The sequence below is a fragment of the Coloeus monedula genome (assembly GCF_965178545.1).
Source record: "Coloeus monedula genome assembly, chromosome: 19".
In the NCBI taxonomy this organism is placed as follows: domain Eukaryota; kingdom Metazoa; phylum Chordata; class Aves; order Passeriformes; family Corvidae; genus Coloeus; species Coloeus monedula.
The window spans coordinates 2,339,245-2,362,358 of NC_138799.1; the positions used below are offsets into that span (position 1 = coordinate 2,339,245).

Consider the following 23,114-nt stretch of genomic DNA (forward strand, 5'->3'; position numbering starts at 1 on the left):
TTGTGCCAAGTACTCTTGATGAGGCACGAATCCAACATCATTCTCCAATGCCTCAAGAGCCATTGTAATAAGAATTTTCTGAAACTGAAAAGAAACATAAAGTAGGCTGTTGGCTCCTAAATCATTAAATGTACCTTTTATTCTGGGTTGGGACAAAGTTGGAATTTCACTCGGAGGCTGGGTGTGCAGAAGGACACATCACAAATTTCTGACTAATCATGCTGTTCTTATGGCTCTCAGTGTCTGAACAGTATGTGCAGCAGATGCTGAAAGTCCCCTGGATGTGGCTGCTTGTGAATCCAGTGCATATTTCAGACCTGCTCCCCACCATGTCAGAAGGCATTTCCTGGATAAGGATTAGCTCCCGTGGGATAAATAGTTCCCATTTCACACATTTTTCCTTGTTCTTCTGCATTTCTTCCTTTGAAGACAATTCAAACAGAGACAAAAGTGAGTGCCTCGAATGCCTTAGGGAATGTGGAAAGGCAAACTGGAGCTCTCTGGGTGTGAGCCAGGAGCAGGCTGCTGGCTCCGTAGCTGCAGCCCTGGCGACTTGTGACTGGCGATCTTTGGCCATGCATCTTATCTCCCTACGTCCAGCGTTCCTGGGTGAAGGGACCAGAGGGTGTTCATGCCTCCTTTGAGGTGAATCCCTCTTTGCCCATCTCACATCAAGCTGTAAATCCCAAGCTACCAAGAAAGCAGCAAAACTGGTAATAGCAAAACTGTTTGTAAGAGGGAATAGTCCAGGGGATGCAAGGTAGTACAGACAATTACATGCACTTCAGTTTCACCTCTTTCTTTTTCCACACCCCGAAGCTTCACTGAGGCTTGCAGTTGAGTTGGTGAAGAGATGTATAGCTGAGATGTGGCACCTGAACCCTGACAGCAGTCCTCTGTGTGTGCCTGGAGAGCAGGTGACAGCCTGGTGCTCATCTCCTGCTGTTCCTAATTATCTGGATCACTCTTATTAATCTGGATCCTAATGATCTTGTATCTGGACAATATGGATCCAGATTGTGTGTAAATCAGTAATGTCTGCATTTCTAATTACATGCATTATCTGTATAATCAGCATCCTAATAAATTTACTTCAGCACGTGACTCCTGTAGGCAACATGGCTCTGCAGTCTTGGAACTGTCTGAAGGTGGTGGTGCCCCTGTAAAATTGTGACAGCACCTCTGTGATCAGTGCTTTGACCCACTGGTATATCCACAGGAAGGTCCATGAGGGCCAGATGCCTGCCTCTTTCTCAGACTCTTGATCATTTTATGCTTTGCATTTTATTGCTTAACAGGAGTCATTTTCTTGGACAGGTCCAGGTGCCTTGGGACATTAAATACAGAGGGGTTCATTTCTGTCCCACAGGGTGATTTCTTCAAGGCAGCGTTGCTTCATGTTCTGGATGAATCTAGGACAGATGAAGGGAGAAATGGACTGAAAGTCTTTCGGTGTATTGGAATCTCTAGAATGCCAAACCACTTAATTTCTTTCCAGATGTGTCTGGTTAGACTTTACATTATCTAGATATTGATTTAATACTTCTGGTTTTTTTTCTTTTCTCAGCAAAAACCCCGGAAGGCAACTCCTCAGCCAGGAGAAGATACCTTGAACGGCCACCTTCCCCCCGGCTGGCAGAGCTACATGTCTCCCCAGGGTCGCAGGTACTATGTGAACACCTTCACAAATGGTAAGTGGGGGTGGCTTTCCAGTAAATATTTCACCATACCAGCACAGATCTGTTTCAGGAAATCATCTTGCTAGTTGATTTTAATAACAAATAAGCTGCAGAGCCAAGGTAGTTAATATGATCCTGACACCATATGAAAGAAAATACAGGAAGACTTAGTCCTATGATCCTCTGTCATCTGAATTCTGACCATCAGAAGAGTTCTGAAACGTTTACAAAAGACAGAGAATGTAAAATAGAAATGCCCCTGTCGTAAATGTTTTAGAATATGAAATACTGTTAAAGATAAAATTTTTACCACATTCCCTATTTCCTTTACTTGGAGGTATTTATGTCTATACAGATACATACATGTAAAGTAGTTTGATAGAACATCAGATATCACTAAAGCACCACTGAGGAAAACAGAAACAGTGAACTCAGCTTGCCCATGGAGACAAGGAAAGAAAAACAGATGTAATGGGACAGCACAGACAAAGCTTTCAGTCTATATGTGTGTGTTCTATTCACTGTCATGTTGGTAGAGGAGCAGACTTAACTCACGATCTTATCACTTGCTCCAGACCTGTCCAACTTGTACCACCTCTGGGTTACCTAAGGCTCTGTGTCTGCCTGCTCTTCTCATCATGAGCTCACAGCAGCATTGCAAAACAGGGTCTTGTGACCAGCAAATCCACATTTCTTTAGCAAAAAGAATGCCAGAGTGACATGAAGGAGAGGCCAGCAGGAGCTAACCTTGTTCACATCGAAGTTGCAGCCATCAGGAATGACCCCTGGCATTTCTTTATCTCACTCACAAGGAGAGCCACGGGCTGTCCCAATGCACCTCATGGTCTGTTCAGGGACTGATGTGTTTTATTTCAGAAGGCTTTGGCCTAGGACTTTGCCAAGCCATTATTTACTGGGGTTTGATGCACTCACATCTTAGAGGACACTCCCTCAGAAGGTACCTCTGCAGAAGGTACATTTCCATCTAGCCTTGCCTCCATTTTCAAGCACGGTTTGCTCTGGCTGATGGGCAGCATCCCCTGCACAGCTGGGGAGATCAGCAGGAGTTTGATACCCCATCCCCACTGCAAGTCAGATGTGTGTGAGGAGGTGATTATACTCAGTGCTGAGCCATCCCTGTGATGGACCCATACTCGCTGGGTTGAGGCCAGATAAAACCAGTAAGAGGCAGAGGCTGTTCCTTTTGTGATGAGCTCTTGTCACAGGGACCCTGCCTCAGAAAGGTGGGTGGCTGGGACTAAGTTTCTCCATAATGTCAGGCAGTTTTGTACTTCCCTCACAAAAGTTACAGGTAGTAAAACAAGGGCCAGTAGCCATATCCTGCTTGGGAGCTCAGGCCAAAAATCAGGAGACTTCTGATTCTTCTAGGAAGGGAGGATAACTTTGGTACAGGATGGCCAGGCAGGTGGGGGAATCTCTGTCCTTGGAAAATCTCAGAAAGTGGCTAGACAGAGCTGTGGCTGATCTGTTGGTAGCAGTGATCCTGCTCAGAGTAGCTGGGTTGAAAACTTCCAGAGGTCACTTCCAACCAGTCTTTCTCAGGAGAATGCCCAAACCACTTATGGTTGTGCTCTCAGCTGTTACAGCACTGTGTGGTTCTCAGATTATCAGCATGTAAGAGAGGGTAGAAGTGGGGTTTCTGTGTCCTGAGCCTTGCTTTAGGGATCACTTATTCAAGTTCTGTTCAGATGAGAATCTCCTCACCAGACTAATCCTAAGCCCAGTCGACTTTGTAGTTAGGCTTGCTCTTCTTTCCTATGCTGGACTCAAGAATCCTGCATTTCTGAGCCTCCCATAGTTCTGTGAGGGCTGTAACATTTTGTAGGACAACAGGAATCTCCTGCAGCATGTACAGGGGCACTCTGACCCCTCAACTACCTCCAGCTGAGTTGGTGTTCCTGGCAAGCTCAGCTTGTCTCAGCCTGCTCAGTTAGAATATGCTGCTGCCTCAAAGTCTTCCAGCTGCATAGGGACTGCATGGTAGTTTGTCAGCTGGGTGATCCTGCTGGAGAGTATTTTTGCTCTGGCTGGGCTGTATTGCATGGTCAGACTCAGATCTCAAATGCCTGTGCTTCCTCAAAGTGCTCATGTGCCAAAAAAGTGTCACCTGTGGTGTCATCTAGGCTTCAGACAATGCAGAATGCAACCTCCAGGCCTTTTGGCTGAAGTGTGTGGTGAAGCCTTGTCCAGGCCTGGCATGAGCACCTGTCTGGACACTGTTTTGATTTAATCTGACTAATTTGACCTTTGATCCCACAAAACTTGTAGTTCAGAACTATCCATAGGCTCATGTCGGCCTAGTTTCATGTTGATACACTTTCTTCCTTGGCTGTGCTGCAGAGCTGGACCTGCTGGGCCAAGCAGCCACCATAAAGTCACATTTGGCATGTGGGACTTGCTCCTACCAGTGGAACTGCACTTGGAGTAGGATGTATTCTCCGGGTTTGAGCCATAGGATAAGTCAAAGACAATATGCTATAAGCCTTAAACCTGCAGTCTCCTTCTTTCCTGTGGTAGAGCTGCGTTGGCATGGGTAGTATTTATTGCCAGTCTCACAGATTGGACAGCTCACTGCTGACTTGTCTGAACTGCTTATTTGTCCTGTCACTGCTGCAGCTGCTGCTGGGAGTACTAAGATGAACACTGGCAATGTTTGTCATGAGGACATGGTGCTGGCACACATCTCTGTCACAGGGCTCCATGGGCCTCTGTCCTGCTTGGCCTCCTTAGCACCATTGTTGCAGCAGCAGGAGCCAGGTCTCTTCTTCATCAAGGTGCAGATGTACTTCTAGGCTGCTCTCAGTTTACCATTTCCCAGATGATGAAACTATGCTGAAGCATTTGACAGAGGTGTCACTGTTTAATGCACACACGTGGGAACTCAGAGGTCAGTGGAAGACAGCTGGCTGGCCTTCAGTGGCCTTCATAGATCACTCCAGCCTTCAGTGAACTATGTAATTAAAGGTCTCCTACTCATCATTACCCACCAACAGCAGTTGCTGCAAAACTCTTGGTGTGTAAGGTCACGGCCACTTCTCTGATCTCCCAGGGACCAGGAATCTCTTTATGGAGAGGGTTGAGAAGGAAGGAAGCAAGAAAGGAAGGAAGGGCTCCTCTCCATGGCACAGAGCATCCAGCAGTATCCCCAGCTCTCCTCAGCTGGAGCCCTCCCAGCAGTTCCTTGGAGCTCTGCGTTGCCCATGTGCTGTGTGCCCCCAAGGGATCCTGTCCAGCTGCTTCCATCCAAGGGTTCTCCATCCAGGGATGCTGCTGCTGAGCCCCTGACAACAGCACCCAACTGCAGGCCACCTCTGATCCCACTTCTCCAGGGCTCAGAGGGATGCAGTCTTGGCCTGCCACTAAAGGCAGTTAATTGCTGGAGTGCTCCACTCTGGCTTTTCCTTCAGGGCTGGTGTTAGACAGCAAATGTAGCACTGCATTTTAGGCTGAACAGCGCTCTGTGAGGTCTCTTGGAGCCTGGGGCACACAGATCCATACTCTTGCTTTCTTCTGGCACGTGTCCCTGAGGCACTGCTATCCCGCAGCCTCCCTTTGGTTGCCCCTTCCATCACAGGTCTCTCATGCTTGAGGTGGAAGAGAGTCACCCAGCAGTGTGGTGAGCATACTGTGGAAGCTCCAGGCATTGGGTTCACTGTCTATTCATATAAATGTTGTATTTGGACATCCTCAGAGTGGCATGTCCTTCACTTGCAGCACTCCAACTGTCTTGGGTGTCCAACCACTTGCCTTGCCAGTCAGTGGGGGACAGATTGCAGGGCAGAGAGGGGATTCATTCAGCTCAGGGGTGTGGCTGAGCCCCAGCTCAGGTACAGAGCATCCTTCTGCCCCACTCTGGGGCCTTGCTGGCACCCACTGCCTTTCTAAGGGGGAATGCTATCAAGAGCAGGTCTTTCTTGGCAGTTTTAGCATTTCCATCATTGAAAAGCACTGGTGAGAGGAGGTATGGGCCCTCTCGTGGGGTAGGACCGTGGCTAAACATTTATCCAGCATCCAGGCAGGGGCTGTGGGTAGGGGACCTGTGTGAAAGAAAGGCAATTCATTGATGGGAAAACAGGTCTGAAAAGCAGCAAAGGCAGTCTGAAAGCTGATTGAAGGGAAAACAAAGGGGGGACCATAGTTAAATTACAGTAAGCTGCTGCAAAACTGTTTGGCAGCTCGTCCTCAGAGCATGGCCATCAATGGTCCCTTGTCAAAGGGGAGTTTGTACTGAAGGGAATCCTGCAGTGATCTGCCCGAGAATTCATTCTAGGCAGTATTTCCAGTGAGGACTGGCATGTTGACACTGAGAGCACTTATTCAAACAATAACTTTTAACTGGAGCTGGGAGAGAACACGGTGTTCTCTCCTGTGCAGAACAGGCTCAGAATTCACAATCACCCTGGAATAGGAGGATGCTGTTCAGGAAAGATGCATTTAAGATCAGAGATTTCATCAGAAATAATTAAGTGGCAAAGACAGGCAATGGAACAGCTTACAGATGAAGACATTGGGGCTCTGGAGGATCTAAAGCTGAGTGAGAGCCAGCAGTGTTGTGCTAGTACAAACCAGCCAGCATTTTCCATTGTATAAATAGGAGTGTTGTCTGTGAGGCATGAAGTAAGCTTCCAACTTTACAAGGAAATTATAAAGCCTCAGCTGGAATATTTTATCTTGTTTGGACTCTACACTTCAGGAAATAATGTGAGTCAGTTGGATAAAGCCCAGAAAAGAGTAGCAAAAGTGATGGAAGATGTGGAAAACATAGCCTGTGGGTAAATGCTGAGAGATTCGGGGTGTCTGCCCTTAGAAAGCAAAGATGTGGACAGGGTCATGAAAGTAGGCTTAAATTGCATAAATGCCATTAGGGAGAAGACTTCCCAATGCCTGTCATCACTAGAAAATACAGTAACACATTTCAATTGCCACCAGGAAAACTAACCCTTCCAAGCTCTCTTGTAAGTGAAGTGTGGGAGTACAGGGTTGCCTGGGAGTCTGTAGCACTGGAGCAGGTTATGCAAAACCATGCAGATCCACACTGGCCTTGCTCTGGGGTAGAGCAGGGACAGTGGGACTTCCTGAAAGCCCTGTCAGGCCTGTTTTTTCAGTCTGTAAAGCCTAAACTACAGGAAAAATATTTATCACTGTAGAAAACAACAAATGCCTGGGACTCAATGGAAGTCATTCTTTATTTGGTGGCAATGCAAGTATCCACTCCCATTCCTGGGAGGGGAAATGGGATTTTAGGGGTGAGTAACATCTTGATTCTTCTGAGCCTTCAAAATACAAAAGATGCCTCCCTTCTTGTGAGGCATTACTATTATTGTCACCATTGTTTCCAGTGGTTAGTGTCCTTCCAGACTGGGATTATCTACCTTTGTTGTACATCTTGACCCTGAGATGAGCTCAGTTGGTCAGAGCAGGGTGCTAATAATGCCAGGGTTGTGGGTTTGATCCCCATATGGGCCATTCACTTAAGGGTTTGACTCTGTGATCCTTCTGGGTCCCTTCCAACTCAGACTATTTTATGATTTCATGATCTTATCTGACCGTAACAGTATTTCCACCATGTGTTGTTGTGTGGTCTAATTTTCATTGTCTTTACAGGAAAAACACAAGGAGTTGGTTCTTAACTAGAAAGAAATAGAATATATGAGACAGTGTTCTTATGTGGAAGGAAGATGTTAGGAAAATGAGTAATGAAGGAATTAGGGTGACCCTGAAACAAACACATGCAGAGGTAAATGAGCCAGATGACAAACAGCACATTCCTGTCTGTCTCCACTTGATGGTCCCATCAGAAAAACACTCCCCATTTATCATCCTTTGAAACAGGTTCAGTCCTGAAAAATTGTAAAGGCCTAAAATCCTGAAAATTGTAAAGGCCTCTGAGCTGTATATGATCTACACAATGAAGCCCAAGACAATTTCAGTGTACCTAAGGTTTTCTCAGCATGGCCTTGCCACAGGAAGGCTGAGTCTGCACCAGTGACATTAGAGGTAGATGCCTGGAATCTGCCTTGTGCAACCTCACTTGTCATGTCAAAACACCAGAAAGAGTGCCCAGAATGAACAGCCACTATGTGGTTAACGAGTTGCTCAGTGTCTGTGGGAGGGGTTTACAATTGTGTGTGGGTGGTAGATTCAGCAGGAAAATATTTCATTGTGCTGAAGAAACTCTCTGATGGGCTGCAGCTGCAATACCTCTTGCATTAGTCAAACAATTGCACTCCAGCTACCTTGCCCATCACATTAAATATTACTTATGTACTTATGACTCCAGTGTTTGTGTGGCTTACTGCCACCTTGCTTTCACAGCTGAGGTCAACCTTACATGGTGTGTTCTTATTTCCAGCCTTTTCTTGTCTTTGATGTAAGGTCCTTCCCATTTACTAAACAGCATTTTATCTCCTGGAAAGCAGGAATTCTGCTTTCGTGTAATCTTGATTCTAATTAAGGTCCATATATTCTTATCATCACAAACATCATTAGTAAAATGCCACCTGCACCAGTAAGTTCTGGGGCAGTCCTGAAATGTGTGGTTGAAAGTGGTCATTTCCTTGAAAGGTCTCTGAGTTGAGGGGTTTTTTTTTCATGCCTCAGCAGCTACAGTCAACTCCTACTCCAGCTAAACTTACAAACTGCAGCTCAAAGAGTAAGTCATCTATGGAGACACCAAAGAGATGTCAAGCATTTTTATTACACATTTTTTCTCATACAGTTAAAACGTTTCAGTGACAATTTCCCTCTGCGACAGGATGCCCTAGCTAAAGGGTAGTATCGGAACTTGCCTTGGTAAAGTGGCCTAAAACCTAGAAAAACAAAGTCTCAGAAAGTGCTGGAAATAGCATTATTATCACTGCTAAGCCTGCAGTGAAGGGCTTGCTTTTGTCACATGGTGTTTGCAAAGGGAGGGGCATGGTAGATATCCCAGGAATCATTTTGAAAGATCAAGTGAGAGCTCTTGTCAGCAGCTTTTCCCATGCTGTGGAGGTGGCAACGAGCACCTCTCCATCCAACACATGGACAGAACAATTCAGGAACTCCTGGATGGTGCCTGTCTCCGTGGTGTGTCTTTCAAGATTGAGGTCAAAAGCTGTTTGGCAGCCTCAGTCTCTCTTTTATTGAACTGTCTGGGATGGAAGTGGATTTTAGTTCTGACACCGCAACTCCTGCTGAACTAGTTCATGTGCTACCCAGTATTCTGCTTTCAGCACTTGTGTGCTTGACTCTCATGTTTGATGCAGGTGCAGAGAGATCACTTCTGCCTGCTTTTTTTGTCTCTTTTTATTAGGTATGAGGAGGGAGGTAAAAGCCACAGTCCTGGGAGGCCCATGGAGGAGTGTGAGGTCACTGCAGACAACGGTGTTGCAGTTCAGAGGCTCTTGCCTGAACTGGTAGTTTGGGCCTTTTGAACTGATACTGATCCAGGTGACCCATACAGGATTCAGTACTGCAGGGCTCAATGGACCACAGTGTGGGAGCACAAAGATGAAGAAGCTGCTATGTTGAATCAGGAGAGTCCACAGCCTTTGGTCTGCAGGAGGTCAGGGCTGTGAACTGATGCAGAGGTGACACCTCCTCGTTCCAATGAAACAAAATCTCCTTGTGCTACACATCCTCTGTAGAAAAGAAGGGAAGATATGTTCATTGCACTCTAATTCACACACTCCTTCTACTTCAAAAGTTTTGAATGGTTCACACCAGTCTCAGGGCATTGTGAGCGATGTTCCCGCCTTACGTGCCCAAACCCCCACACTACCTTGGCCATTCCTTTGGGCTTTTTTTCTACCACACACGATATCAAGAAATGAAGTGCCATGAAACCTTTGCCAGTTCATCACAAACGTGGGGAAGCTCTTAGCCAGAAAGGGGACATGAGGGGTGAGACCCATGACAGTTCTCTGCTCCTGGCTGGTGAGGTGAGGTTCAGAGCGTGCTGGCTCCAGGCAGATGTGAGGTTTGGGCTGGGAGTGCAGTACTGTGCTGTTCAAGGAAACCTGTTTCCAAAGCAGGGCTGTTTGCCCACCCTCTGAGTCACAGGGCCAACCAGTCTTTACCCTTTGGGGAGCCATGGACAGGCCGCAAACCTTGCTGAGAGCCTATGGAGATGCAGTGGACGAGCAGAGAAAAGTTATAGAGGCTTTGCAAACTGTCTGCAAGGTGTTTCCTGCCTGCCACTGGCAAGAGTAAAGTGAATCCAAAAGGGAGGAGTTTAGACTGGGTGGGCCTGTTTTACCCTTCTGCGAATGTGACTTCTAGTTCTGCTTGTTTTCAGGACCAGTTTGGGAGAAGTTTGCAGGGTTTCCTCTTGTGGCATTGAGGGGGGACATGTTCTGCTGCTGTTCTTCATCCATGTCTGCGTACCTTCATCCTTGGCCTGTGCAGCCTGCACAGCTTCAGGTTATCCAGGGCAGAAACTGGGTTTGGAGCTGCTCAGCATCACAGATTTATTGCTGTTAAAGCCAAAATAAACTCCAAATCTATTTATAAAGATGTGAGTTAGCACCATTAGCTGGGTGACACATGGCAGGTGCTACAGATCCGTAACACCAGGAAAGGTTTCTGCACAGTAAGCAGACCCAGAGGTCTGCCAGCTTGATCTGCCCCATTCTTGTAGTTTAGACAATGAAACTATGGAGCATTTAGCTCCTAAAATAGAACTACACATGACACCGTGCTGAGGTACTAAATCCATTCCTGAAAGGAATATAAGCACACTCGTGAGGGATTGTGCTGGTACATAAAACCCTGATGTTTGGCTGATGTTGTAAGTTCAAACTGGAAAGCAGCTCCTTCAGGCTCAGAGTGCTGCTGAATTCATGGAAGCGGGACCAACAATTCATTCTTCAGCTGCTACAGTGTGATCACAGGAATCCTCTGCTTCAGGATGTCCTCAGAAGCTGTGTTTCTTGACTAGCACAACATCCCAGAGTGTGTGGCTCTCTGAAGGCCTGACACATCATGTAATTTCTCATTCTGCCAAACAGAAGTGACCTTTCTTCCCCCAAACACCACAGGTTTCCACTTTCCTTTGGTAGGAAATGTTTCACCACTTCTGTGAAAACCCTCTCTGGTTCCGTTGGCTGGTGTAGCTTGGATCTTGTAACTATTTTTCCTTTTACTACGTCATTTCAGTTTTAACAAGTGGTTTTCTCCTGCCTCACTGTTCAGTAACCAAATTGCACAGAACCACGGAATGGTTTGGATTGGAAGGGACCTTGTGCCAGCTCCCTGCAGGGGACATGTTCCACTAGACCAAATGGCTCCTAGCCCTGACCTTGGGTATCTCCCAGGGCTGCAGTACTTATTTTTGTTCACAATCCTCCTTCACAGTCGAGAATTGTCTGTAAGTTCACTGGTTTTCTTCACAGAGAGAGCCCCTGTAATGCATCTGCCTTTGCTGAGCCCTGGGCTGGCACCTGGGATTTCAGGGACACGGTGAGGTGTGCTGGGCAGGAGCTCCAGGAACATGCCAGTCTAGCCAAATTACTGGGTCATCTCTCTCAAAGAAGCCACTGGTTTTTCCTTCCCCACACTGCCTAAATGGTCTAATTAACATGTGGCTGATAAGAGAGGACTTACCAACTTGTTGGTGTTGGTCTGCCGGTGCTAAACTGCACTCAGAGTACCAGGCTTTAGCTTGACTGGAACATCCTCTGGGGAAAATTGTGTGGGATATAAAATCTAGGCCAGTATGGAATCTATTCCTAATAGCCATGATCACTGTTTTACCCCAGGGTTACGAGTACTCTTTGGATTTTCCAAGCACCAGGATCAAAGGCTCCATGTGGTACTCCCAGACAAGACTCTGCTGTATCAGACAGTGCATTATCTCCCAGCAAGCCTTCTCTGTGTCTCTGTAAAAAAAGTCATCCCCCCACTCACTTCTAATCCCCACTCTCACTTCTTATCATGACTAAGCTGCAGAGAAATTGGTAATGTTACAGTTTTACCTTGGTAAATGTAGTTGCTTCCAGTAGATGGCATTCCAGCAGTGCAGTCCTGATCCAGATTAGTTCCTATCCCTACTTGAGCTGCCAGAATAATCCCTGCACAGAAGTGAACTTTTTTTTCTCCTAATGCTCAAAATAAATGGAGTTAAAACACTCTTGTTCATTTCCTACCCAATTAAAGATGTTTTTTCTGTTTTATGCATTTTATAGCATTGGGGATTTTTTATTTTTCAATGTGCTTAACTCCAAAGTCATTTTATTTTGGAAAATTTGTTGAGACGCTGAATGGTTTGGATTGGATTCACAAATCTGCTAACCACTGGGCACTGCTCTTTCATGTGTGAATTTTCTGCCCTCAAGTTATGTGTCTGGGTCCTCTGTGTGGCAGAGAATGAGGCACTGCACAGCAGCTCCACAGCAGCCAGCAGGCAAAGCAGAGACCAGTTACAAGAAGCAGCTGGTAATTTTCACAGCATCACAGAATATTCTGAGCTGGAAGGGGCCCATAAGGAACATCAAGTCCAAGTCTTGAGTGAATGGCCCACACGGGGATCAAACCCACAACCTTTATGTTAGCACCATGCTCTGGCCAACTGAGCTATGTCTCTTTAACCAATTAATGACATTTCATATCTGTTTGGTAGGTTTTTAGGTATATTCCTCTGTCGGGTCTCACAAATGCAAAAATCCTGGAGACAGATATGCTTGTGTAAAACCCCCAAAAAGCCCCCAAAATGAAGGTAACTCGCTTTACTGCTAATGCCAGTCAGTGCTGAGAAAAACCCATTACTTCATTGACTGCACTGGGGTGCAGCATCAGAGGGCATCACATCCCCTCCTCACAGATCTCAGCTCACACTGTTAATTTATCAACTATTTATAATAAAAAAAAAAATCTACATGACACGTGGGTACTGTATTGTTTACCTTTGCCTTACAGTAAATGTAAATTAGAATTTGTCTTTATTTAACCATTTAACTTGTGGATTGTAAGCCAAGACAAGCTGACTCACAAAAGACAACTCTTTGCATTTCATTTTGCTTCTGTTTAGTTAAAATACTTCTCAATGCTTCTTTATTGACCTAGCGTGGAATTTATTTACTTACTACCCAGTTCACAAAAACAGACTAAAATTTAAATATTCCCCCATGATACAGCAAAGCTTCTAGTTCATCTGGTTTTGCACTTGTAAGGGAAGAAAAAGCTCAAAGTATTTTTCTTTGCAAGCAAAAGCAAGCTGTGACTTGGGGAGGGGGTGAGGGGGGAAGGATAGGGAAAGGCAGGGCATGTATCTCAGGGACATTACAGGTGTGGGGGATGGCACCTGCTTCCATCTGGGATCTGTAATCCTGAGTTCTTTCCTGAAATAAGGGACCTAACGCACCCCTCGAGGACATCCCTGTGCATATACACACACACACACAGACACACACATCTGTATGCATGTGTACATGAATGTGTGTATAAAGATAGGCTTTTTATGGTTCTTGAAGCTGCTTGATGCCCAAATAAGCACTGACCCAGGACAGGAGGCCTTATGTGCCCTGAGGGAGGTGCTCACTGCCAACCCTAAACTGTTAATCCTTAAAGGCTCTCCTCCATCACCACTTGACCATGGTCATCCACAATACTGACACAGATGCAGGATTTCAGGCATTGGAAGAATTAGATGGTTGTTGATTGGGATTTTGGAAACAGCAGTTTCAAATAAAGCAGCCGAAACAGTCCTTGGAACTGATTACAGTGATTTGCTTATTTTCTTGTTTGATACATCTGGCAGTGAGTATTGTTTAGTTGATTTGGAACTGACGTGCATTCAAAAGGAATGGTGCCTTGGGCTTTCTAGCTGGACTTCTGTGGAGTTGCTGCTCTCACTCCACTGTCTTCTGTTCACAACTTTTAAAAGAAGTTTTGCACTTAAATCTTCTGTCTTCAGCATGTGGTCAAAAAGAATTTTCCATTTAGTGAGAAAATGAGCAGAATGGTTAAACTTCAGAGGCAGCTGAGGGGGGGAAAGCAGCAGTAGTCTTTGGAGTGTCACAACTTGTGGGACAGACATTTGCATATTCCAGCTGCTAAGTGACCTGGGTGGAAAAAAGGAGATTTTCCAGGGAAATAGTTTTTTCGGGGGGAAAGGGTGCTACGCTTGTGCATATGTCACTGAAAGCACATCTGTGAGTCACTCACAGCTGCCTTTCACGGAGGGAGCAGGGGCAGGGGCACTGCCAGTGCTTGGTGCCTGTCCCCAGGCTGAGCAGCACGGCTGGCACGTGGCGATGCCTGCAGTGGGCTGCACTTCACTCCACCCGGAAAGGCGGTCAGTGCAGGTGAGGTGAGTGTTCCCAGGCAGTGATCTGGAAGAACCAGTGATGCAGCTTCCAGTCTGCTCTGTCTCCACCCATCCCAGCTGGCAGCTATAGCAGGAAGAGATGAAGGAAGAGAGGGAGTGCAGGGAGGTGCAGGCATCTTCCTCACAGGGTAAGAACCTGGTTCAGAGGACAGTGAGGGTCAGACCCACTGGTTTATGTGTAGAAGTCGTAACTGGTATGTGTGCAAAAGCCTCCATCACCCTCACACTGATGCTTCCCTTCAACAGAAACGACGTGGGAGCGGCCGAGCAGTGTCCCTGGGACTCCAAAGAGCCCTGTGTCACAGAAGAGTTCTGCAGGTACTGTTTGGTGCTGTGCCTGGCCACTGCACGGGCTCAATCTGCTGCTCTACCATTCAGCAAAGCAAAGCAAAGTGCTGTGATGCAGTGGGATACAGACTTGCTGTGCTATAGAATCACAGAGTGGTTCAGGCTGGGAGGGGCCTTAAAGATCACCTTGTTCCACCCCCCTTCCAGTGTCCCAGGTTGCTCCAAGCCCTGTCCAGCCTGGCCTTGGACACTTCCAGGGCTGGGACAGCCACAGCTTCTCTGGGCAATCTGTGCCAGGGGCTCCCCAACTCTCACAGATTTTCTCCTAATCTCTGATCTCAGTCTACCCTCCCGCAGCTTAAAGCAGTTGCCCCTTGTCCTGTCACTCCAGACTCTTGCTTAATGTCCCTTGCTATCTCTCCTGCAGCCCCTTTAGACACTGGAAGGGGCTCTGAGGTCTCCCCAGACCCTTTTCTTCTCCAGGCTACACAGTCATGAGAGTGTAGCAGAGCAAACGTGGTGGGGCTTTCCCTTCTGACCCATCTTCTGGGCTTTGGTTTCCCTGCCAGTCCAACTTCTGTCTGGGTGCCTGAAGTGTCCACTCAAGAGCTGGGGCAGCTCCTTCTAGGAGCACAGAGGCCAAAAAGTGGCCCAACAAGCACTTTCTCAGTTCTGCTGTCTGACAGGGCAGGGAAATCAAAGAGCTGCAGATGCACATGGGCTGGCTGATGCTCTTCCACACAGAACATATGCACAGTGAAGCGTTTTAGCATGTGATGGCTACAGGGGTGACCATATGTATCATCTCTGTCTTGACTTGAGGTTGCAGGGAAGCAAGTAACAGAGTCAGATGCATAACTGCACTGAAAAGCACTGGGTACTGCAGAATGACAAAGCAAAGCAAAAATTACTCTAGAATAAAAAGTGTTAAATGTAAAGGCCATTGCTGCCAGCTGACTGTAAATAATGCAGGCTGGAGGATGTTTTCTGTAGAAATTTTCGGATGGATGTCCCTCTTTATTGCTGCAGCTGAGTTGGTAGTCTGCGTGAAGATTGTGCATTTTGTTGTGACCAAGGATTTAAAATGTAGTTGAGTATCTTGTTTTAACACTACTTGGAGCATTATTCCTTGCTCAGTATATTAAAAAAAAAAGGCAATTTATAGTTCCGTGCATGAACCATAAACATCTTACAAGGCTTGCCTTCTTGACATGAAAACTCAACTCCCTTAGACCAGTATTTTTTGGATGCCAGGTGCCCAGCAAGCCACTCCATCACTCTCCTCCTCAGGTGAATGGGGGAGAAAACTCCCAACAAAAGGCTCGTGGGTTGGGGTAAGGGCATGGAGAGATCACTCACTGATTATGGTCAGTGCAAAACAGACTCCACTCAGGAAAATGTTGAATCTGTTACCAAGCAGATCAGACTAGGGAAATGAGAAATAAAACTAAGTCTTAAAACACTGTGATCTATAGCTGCATATTCAGTTACGGGATTAGTGTTTAAATTTGTGCAGTTTTTCATTTGCTATTGGCAGCAGGCCCGCTAACTCTCCATCTGTTCTTACAGTGAATGGCTACTACATCTCTGGGTCCCCAGTACACCAGCTCGACTCAGGGCATATGAGCCTCCGAAAAACCAGCGGGGACCCCCAGGTAAGTTTTTGGGAAAAAGCCAAACAGCAGGATCTAAGAATAAATGGGTTTTTATTTAAGTAGTTTAGGAATCCACCCAGAGCAGGAAGTCAAGAAGTCATTTTCTTTTAGAAACTCTCAGATCAGACAGATTTGTTGCATGCAGAATAGTTAGTCTTTGTGTCCAGCTGGTAAAACAGTAAAAAAAAGTCAAGATCCTTTGGATTTTTTTTGTCCTATCACTCCTTTCTGGCCACTTCAGTCACTATTAACAACCCTATGAACTTTCCTGCCACTCCAGCCTGAAGCCTGGGCCTGTGTCCAGCACAGTCCTCTCTTTACACTTGCACATCCGCCCATGTCTGTATCTCATTGTGTTTTCCTGCAGCTCCAGCTTTCCCTCCCAAAGAGTGTATTCACAAAGAATTCGTCCAAAGCTTTTTTCTCAATGACTTCATCCACTCCAGCCTGTCCTTTCACAGCCCCTCCTCAGTGCCCCACCCAGCACATCACCCCGAGTTAACCTACAGGATGTTGACCTGTGGACAGTTGGCTTCCCCTGTCTTTGTCCAAATGTCCAGTAAATATCTCTGCACTTTTTCTTGCAACACATCCATACATATCCCTGGGAAAGTCTTCCCCACAGGTCTGCAGATGCAGCACAGGGCCCTCTTCCAGCTCCTCCCATGAAACTCTTTGCTCCCTGCCAAAACATCACCATATGACCACATGACTGCCACAGCTGGTGGATCACACTCCATTTGGGATGTGCTTCCCCACCCTCTGGCGTTTCCCCCCACTGGTCCCAGACCTGAGTTTTCTGTTTCATTTCTGTGTGAAAGGGCTGAGTCCTTTTGCAGTGCAACTCCTTAAATACCGCTGGGGAAATGCGTGTTTCATTGGTGTGCTGCTGCCATGTGAACCTGGCTTGTCTGGTGCTCTCAGTGTCTCCCTGACATTCTCTGTTTCTTGGTTTAAATTTTGTGTTCTCTCACAACTTGTCCTGCTTTGCCTCAACCCTCTTTCTCACGTGCTGCCTAAGTAGTTCCCTTCAGCCTTTCCCTCAGGTGGTCTGTTTCACCTAGGTCAGTATTTTTGGTTTAGATTCATGGCATTTCTCATGATACAGTGCAGCACTTTGCATTCCCTATTTCTTCTACATCAAACATCTTGTACTAACTCCCTGTGCTGCTGTTTCTCTGAGAAATTTGCCCAGGCTGGAGACAGTGAGCACCTAAACTCGGTCGAAAGCATTTTAGAATCTTATGTAGTGCATTACCAGACACCCCTGTCCACACATCTGCTGTGAATTCCTCAGAGAACCCAAACAAACTTGTAGGCTGTGACTTCCTTCAAAAAAACCCAGGTGAATCCTTGTGCCAAAAAAAAATTAATTTCTCAAGGTATCTGACTCCCATGTTTTTGTAGTTGCCTCTTGGAACACGTCAGATTAACTGACTTCTGCAGAGCTTCCTTTGTAGCAACATTTGCTACCTTCTGTTTTCACGGTGCTGAGTCTTACTCAAATTCATAGACACCTTTTCAGTCAAATTCACATCTGAGATACCTGAGGAGTTACAGAGTCACAGAATGGTTTCAGCTGGAAGAGACTACAGACCATCCTGTCCCCTTGCCATGGGCAGAGACACCTTCCACTGTCCCAGGTTGCTCTGAGCCCCATCCAACCTAGCCTTGGACACTTCCAGGGCTGGGACAGCCACAGTCTCTCTGGGCAACCTGTGCCAGAGCCTCCCCACCCTCACAGGGAACGATTTCTTCCTACTACCCCTACTCTAACCCTGCCCTCTGTCAGTGTGAAGCCATTCCCCCCCTTTTTCTATCACAGGCCCTTGTCCACAATCTCTCTCCAGCCTTTTTTAGGCCGACTTCAGGTCCTGAAAGTTTGCACTAAGGTCTTTCTGGAGCCTTCTCTTCTCCAGGCTCTCTCAGCCTTTTGGTGCCATGCACTGCTTTGCTCGGTTGACTCAACCATGAGCCTGTCGGAAATCCCTGTCATGACTTTTCTCATTCCCTTCATCGCCTCCATGATACTTTCTTTCCATTGCTCCTTTATTACAGGTTTTTCCAAATTGAAGTCCTGGCTTCACCCCTGCTTTGAACTAGTTCTGAATCTCTATCTGGCTGCTGGTGGCGTTAATTCTCAGAACAGCTTGTGTCTGCACCCGTTTGGGAAGCTGCTTTTCCTGGGAGCTGTGGCAGCTTTTGCAGAAGAGTCCTTAGTAAGGAAAGCATCTGACCATAAACTCGTGGTTGCAATAAGCTGTTCTGCACACCCTCAAAGTCTTTTTGGCCTGTCTCTCTATTTCCTTGTGTGTCTTGGGCCATCCTGAGCTGCTTTACTCTGACTGCCTCCTTGTCTGTTCCTGGCACAGGCTGTCTCCCACTGTGGAGCAGCTCCGTGGCATTGGCCAGGATGCTTTCTTAGACCTGGGCAGCAGCCACCCTGCAAACAAATGCTGGCAAGATCTCTCCAGCAAGCTCAGCCACATTTCTTGGAAACAGGTCAGGGGGTGGGGGGAAAAGCCACAACTGGGAACAACACAGAGCTATGCTGTGCTGGGCACAGGGCCAGACCTTGTTTATGGCTTCCTAGAGAGCAGCTAAATGCTGCCCGTTCAGGTTGTCACAACTGCCACCAAGGGGACAGCAGAACAGCCGTGGAACTGCACGTGTGTGGTGCTAGGCACGATGCTGCTGCTGCTGCTGGGTGTTGAGTCCCAGGATGAGCACTGGGTGCCCGGGCAGTGGGATTTGGGGTGGGAGTCCTGGCACAGCCCAGCGATGATGCCAAGAGCGATTCACACGCTGCGGATCAGCTGTCACAGCATCTGAGCCCCACCAGTGACCCTGCGACAGGTACAGGGGGCCACTGCCAGCCTGGGGGGACTGTGGCACGCATTTGTGTCCCTGACCCCAGGGGGACACGATGCCACCCTTCCACACACAGACAGGCAGGAACGGTCCGATGGCAGGACACCGCCACCATCGCTGTCCCCAGCAGCGGATGTCACCGTCCCCGTCCCTCTTCTCGTACCCAGCAGGGCAAAGTGCCACCCCGTGGGACACCAAGACTCCTGTCGCTGTCCTCGGGGGGGAGTGACGCCCTCGTCCCACCCCCGCCGTCCCACGGCGCCGCACGCCCCGTCCCCGGCTCGGTGCGGCGGAGGCGAGAGAGGCGGAGCAGCGCAGTCCCGCAGCTCCCCCTCCCTCCATCCCTGCCTCCCGAGCCGAGCCGAGCCGAGCCGTGCCATGGGACCCGCCTCTCCCCGCCCCGCGCAGCCATGCTGGGCTCCGAGAGCGGCCGCGATGATGCGCTCCGCTTCCCTCCGCAGAGCCCGGGCTCCCCGGCGGCGCCGCGGCGACAGAGCAAGGAGAGCAGCCTGACGGTGAGTGCGGGCGGAGCGGGGCGGCGATCCGCGGGCGTTCCGCGCTGAGCACCCCGCGCCCGAGCATCCTCCGAGCGCCGCGTTTCGGTGTTCAAACGCCGCGTAAAGCTAGCCAGGCGCTGGGGGCTCTGCCCTGCGCGGTTTTCCGCGGAATAATGGTGGTTCCGGGATGAGCAGGAGGGAGGGAACGCGGTGCCTTAAGAGGTAGCTCGGACTGTGAACCAGGTGTCCTGAAAAAACTTCCTCATCTGATCGTCTTCCCCCCCACAACAGCGTCTGTACCGGGAGAAGTACTGAAGAGTTAGAGAAAGACAGACAGCAGACCTGGATCGTTGCTCTGCCGGGGCAGGATCTCTTTTTTCCTCCATCTGTATTTGAGGTGTCAAGAAGGTTTCTTGTGCCAGAGTGTCCAAGTGAAGATTTCTGATGGAAAGTGTAGGCAAAGGTTTTATATTTCAGTGTGAAGTTAATCTTACATTTACTTTTAGTCTTTATGATTTAACTGACTCTTTATAATTTAACTGACTCAGTGAAGAGACTTTTTACAAGAACATGTAGTAACAGTGCAAGGGACAGTGGTTTTAAATTGAAAGAAAGGAGATTTAGATTAGATATTAGGAAGAAATTCTTGCCTGTGAGGGGGGGAGGCCCTGGCACAGGTTACCCGGAGAAGCTGTGGCTGCCCCATCTCTGGAAGTGTCCAAGGCCAGGTTGGATGGGGCTTGGAGCAGCCTGGGATAGTGGAAGGTGTCCCTGCCCATGGCAGCGGAGTGGAAATTGATGATCTTTAAGGTCCCTTCCAACCCAAACCAGTCTGTGATTCTGTGTTATGAATGAAAATGTTCTCAGTTGTATGATGTATCTCACTTTACAGACATTAGTATCTTTTATGTGCTTGGTGACCTCGGCTGGAACACAATTAGCACTTACAGGCTCTTCAGTGCAGGACACAGGATTAAAAACAGAAAGGAAATCAAAATAGATGAATGAAAGTGGCTAGTAATAGAAAGCTTTATTTAAATGGAAATCAGAAGAAACGAGCAGATAAATTAATTACAGCGATAAAGGAGAGGCAATAACCATGCTTGCAGCTGCAAGTATTGGCAGGGTATCAAATCCCTGAGAACAAAAGGAATAGTTTAATATTATACATCCTTAATGTTACTACGAGGAGGAGATTGTTGTCTGCATAGTCACATAGTCGTTACTGGGCTGGGTTGCTGGTGACAGAGAGCAGGGTTGGAAAGGAGCACACACAGGTGTCTCTGACTGAGATGTGGGTCAGCCACTGCCATGCAGGTACAGTGTTCTGGGGCGGGAGGGGGAAATCTTCAACAGTTTTTGAAAAAAAAAACACTTCAGTCAGTGATTTTAGTTCTTAAAATCGGTTGTGACCAATGTTAGTACTGTTAAATGGTATATTGAGAGTGTGCTGTGCTTTGAAGTAAGTGTAAATCTGTATATTCGGACATTTTTGCAGAGGTCTGGAAGAATCAGCTGTTGCAGGGCTGTGCTGGCTGGGGCAGGAGACGTGTCCCAGCCCCTGAATGCAGCCCCTACCTGCTCAGGCTGGGGGGTTGAAGTAAACCATGGGCTGAACATCATGCCCAGAGGGACTAGACATGGCCACAGGGTGGGTTGCACTGGGCTGCATGGCACAGCACAAGAGCAGGAGTGCTTGTTTTTCTGCAATCCCTGCTGCTTATAGGGCTGAGGACTCAGGCTGTTCTCTGAGGGTGGTTTTCCATATTTGCTGGCCCCTGTGCCATCAGGTAACATCTGCAAAGCAAGAAACTGTTTGTTATGTCAGGGTCACTGGGTGTGCATTTCTCCAGCAGAAGCCCAAAGCTTTTAAAGTAGGATGAATCAGATAGCCAAAAATAAGCTAATTTTAACAGCTGTTTGCTCCGAGCCATTGCCTCCATCAAGGCAGCATTGTGAAAAATAAATCTCATATGGAGTGTAAACTGTAAAGCAGTGTAAGTGTTTTTGCTGTCTCCTAGGAGGTTCTCTTTGCTCAGTGCCACTCAAGCTGACGTGGGGATGTTCTAGTTAGCAGAGCTGCAGGGCATGTCCTTAGCTTGCTGTCAGATGCTTTTCCTTGGTCTGTAGCTGTGCTCAGGCAGAACCTCTTCTTGCAGAGGGGAATTCTGTGATTTACTTTGCAGTTCTTGGTCCGGGAAACCTCCCTTCAAACCGAAATCCTGTGGCACACAAGCTGCAGACATCAGGTGATGTCCAGCCAAGCTGTTGCTGCGTCATCTCCTTCAGCAGAGGAGTGGGAGCATCTTCCTCAGGATGCATCTGCCTCCTCTGCATCCAAGAAGCATTCTGGAAACCCTGAAGGCAGGTGGAGCTGGAGTATTTCCCATCTGTGTGCACCCAACAAGAATAATCTGGTGGTTTCTCTTTTGGTCAGTGAATGTTATTCCATTTTTTCTTCCATTTTCTTTGGAAGAGAAACTCCAGCTGGGTGTATCATAGGCTGTTATGAAACTGCAGATGTGTGGTCTGTGCTGGTTTTACAATGAGTTTCAAGGTGCACTCACCTATTTAAGGCTGGATGGTTTGCTGGCTGATTCCTGAAGTCTCTGGCCATGAGTTGACTGTGGAAGTTGGAGATCATTTACAATAGGTAAGGGAGAGTTAAATGGAGAATGTACAGGGGGATGTCACCTGAGGAACAGAGCTGTGTCATTCTTGGAAGAGCAAGAAAGCTGCCTGATTATAAGGTATTTCTGAGTGTGGGTTTCTTTCTTAAAAATTTTCTAATGCCTTGTCAGGACAGTGCAGGACTTGGAAAACCAGTGCAGGATGGTGTTTGGATTGCAGTGTTGGACACATTGATGAACACGTGCTGCAGATGGGAAGATGGGCAGCCTGTGCACAGGAACTTGGGATTTCCTGCTGCTGTGCTCTGTGTCTGACACAGTGTGATAAACACAGGGTTGTGAGGAGCACAGGATGAGGCTGCATGTTCAGCACAGTTTCCCCCTCTGCCCTGGGGCTGACTGCATGGTAGATGCTGTCAGAAAAGCCCTGGTTTGGCAGGGGCCTGAACAATCTCTGAACCTTTCTACAGATAGACCGAGTAAAGAGGGCTCCTGCACACTTTTGGCAGAATCTTCCCTTTGAAATAGGAAGGAATCAGTGGATTTGTTAACAGTGAGGACTTGAGTTGTCTGTTCTTACCAGCTTCTTACCCTGCCAGCACTAAAACCCCAGGCAAACTCATGGTGGTGAATAGCCTGGGCATTTCTGGGCTTCCCTGTCTGGGGAGAGTTCAAGCTGCCCAAGCCTGAGGCTGTGCCCAAGCTCTTCTGAGATGTTCCCCAGCCTTTGCATTTGGCTGTTTTACCCAGATGGTTCCATTTGCCACATGAACTCACTTAATGGAGTTGGATGTTGTACTTTTTGGGTCTCAGCTGAAACTGTAAAGAAGATACTGAAGTGAGGCAAACTGGCACATCTGTTCTATGTTTAAGGTGCTGTGAATGTGTAGAAATCAGAAAAAAAAAGTGCATTTTTAAGTTGAAGAAATAAGCAAAACTGTTGCCCTGCTTACTTGCTTTAGCATGGCACAGTAAGTTCGCCCTCTCTCTGCTCATTTATTCATGTTGTGTCTAATGTAGTAAACATGCAGTTGATTATCTACACTTTGATCAAATTATTCTTGTTTTATTCATGTTGCTTGGCAATGTCTCATTTACTGGTGAGTGGTGGCAGTGACTTCAAAGCCTGTAGAGACTCTGAAATCCAGGAGATTAATGTGCATGTCCAA

General features: G+C 47.5%; 1 protein-coding gene across 3 annotated transcripts in view; it reads left to right on the forward strand.

Moving 5' to 3' along the window:
- GAS7 (growth arrest specific 7) overlaps nt 1-23,114 on the forward strand; it is a gene marked incomplete at its 5' end in the record, with an annotated part of 77,690 nt that overhangs the window by 30,799 nt on the left and 23,777 nt on the right. Inside the window, 4 exons of one of the 3 annotated variants that reach the window (XM_082293968.1) lie at nt 1,568-1,691; nt 14,251-14,322; nt 15,862-15,947; nt 19,280-19,333. In XM_082293968.1, the coding sequence (XP_082150094.1) occupies nt 1,568-1,691; nt 14,251-14,322; nt 15,862-15,947; nt 19,280-19,333 (336 nt within the window). Of the gene's footprint in view, nt 1-1,567; nt 1,692-14,250; nt 14,338-15,861; nt 15,948-19,279; nt 19,334-23,114 lie in introns of all 3 variants that reach the window. The other 2 variants (XM_082293970.1, XM_082293969.1) reach the window with 2 other exon arrangements.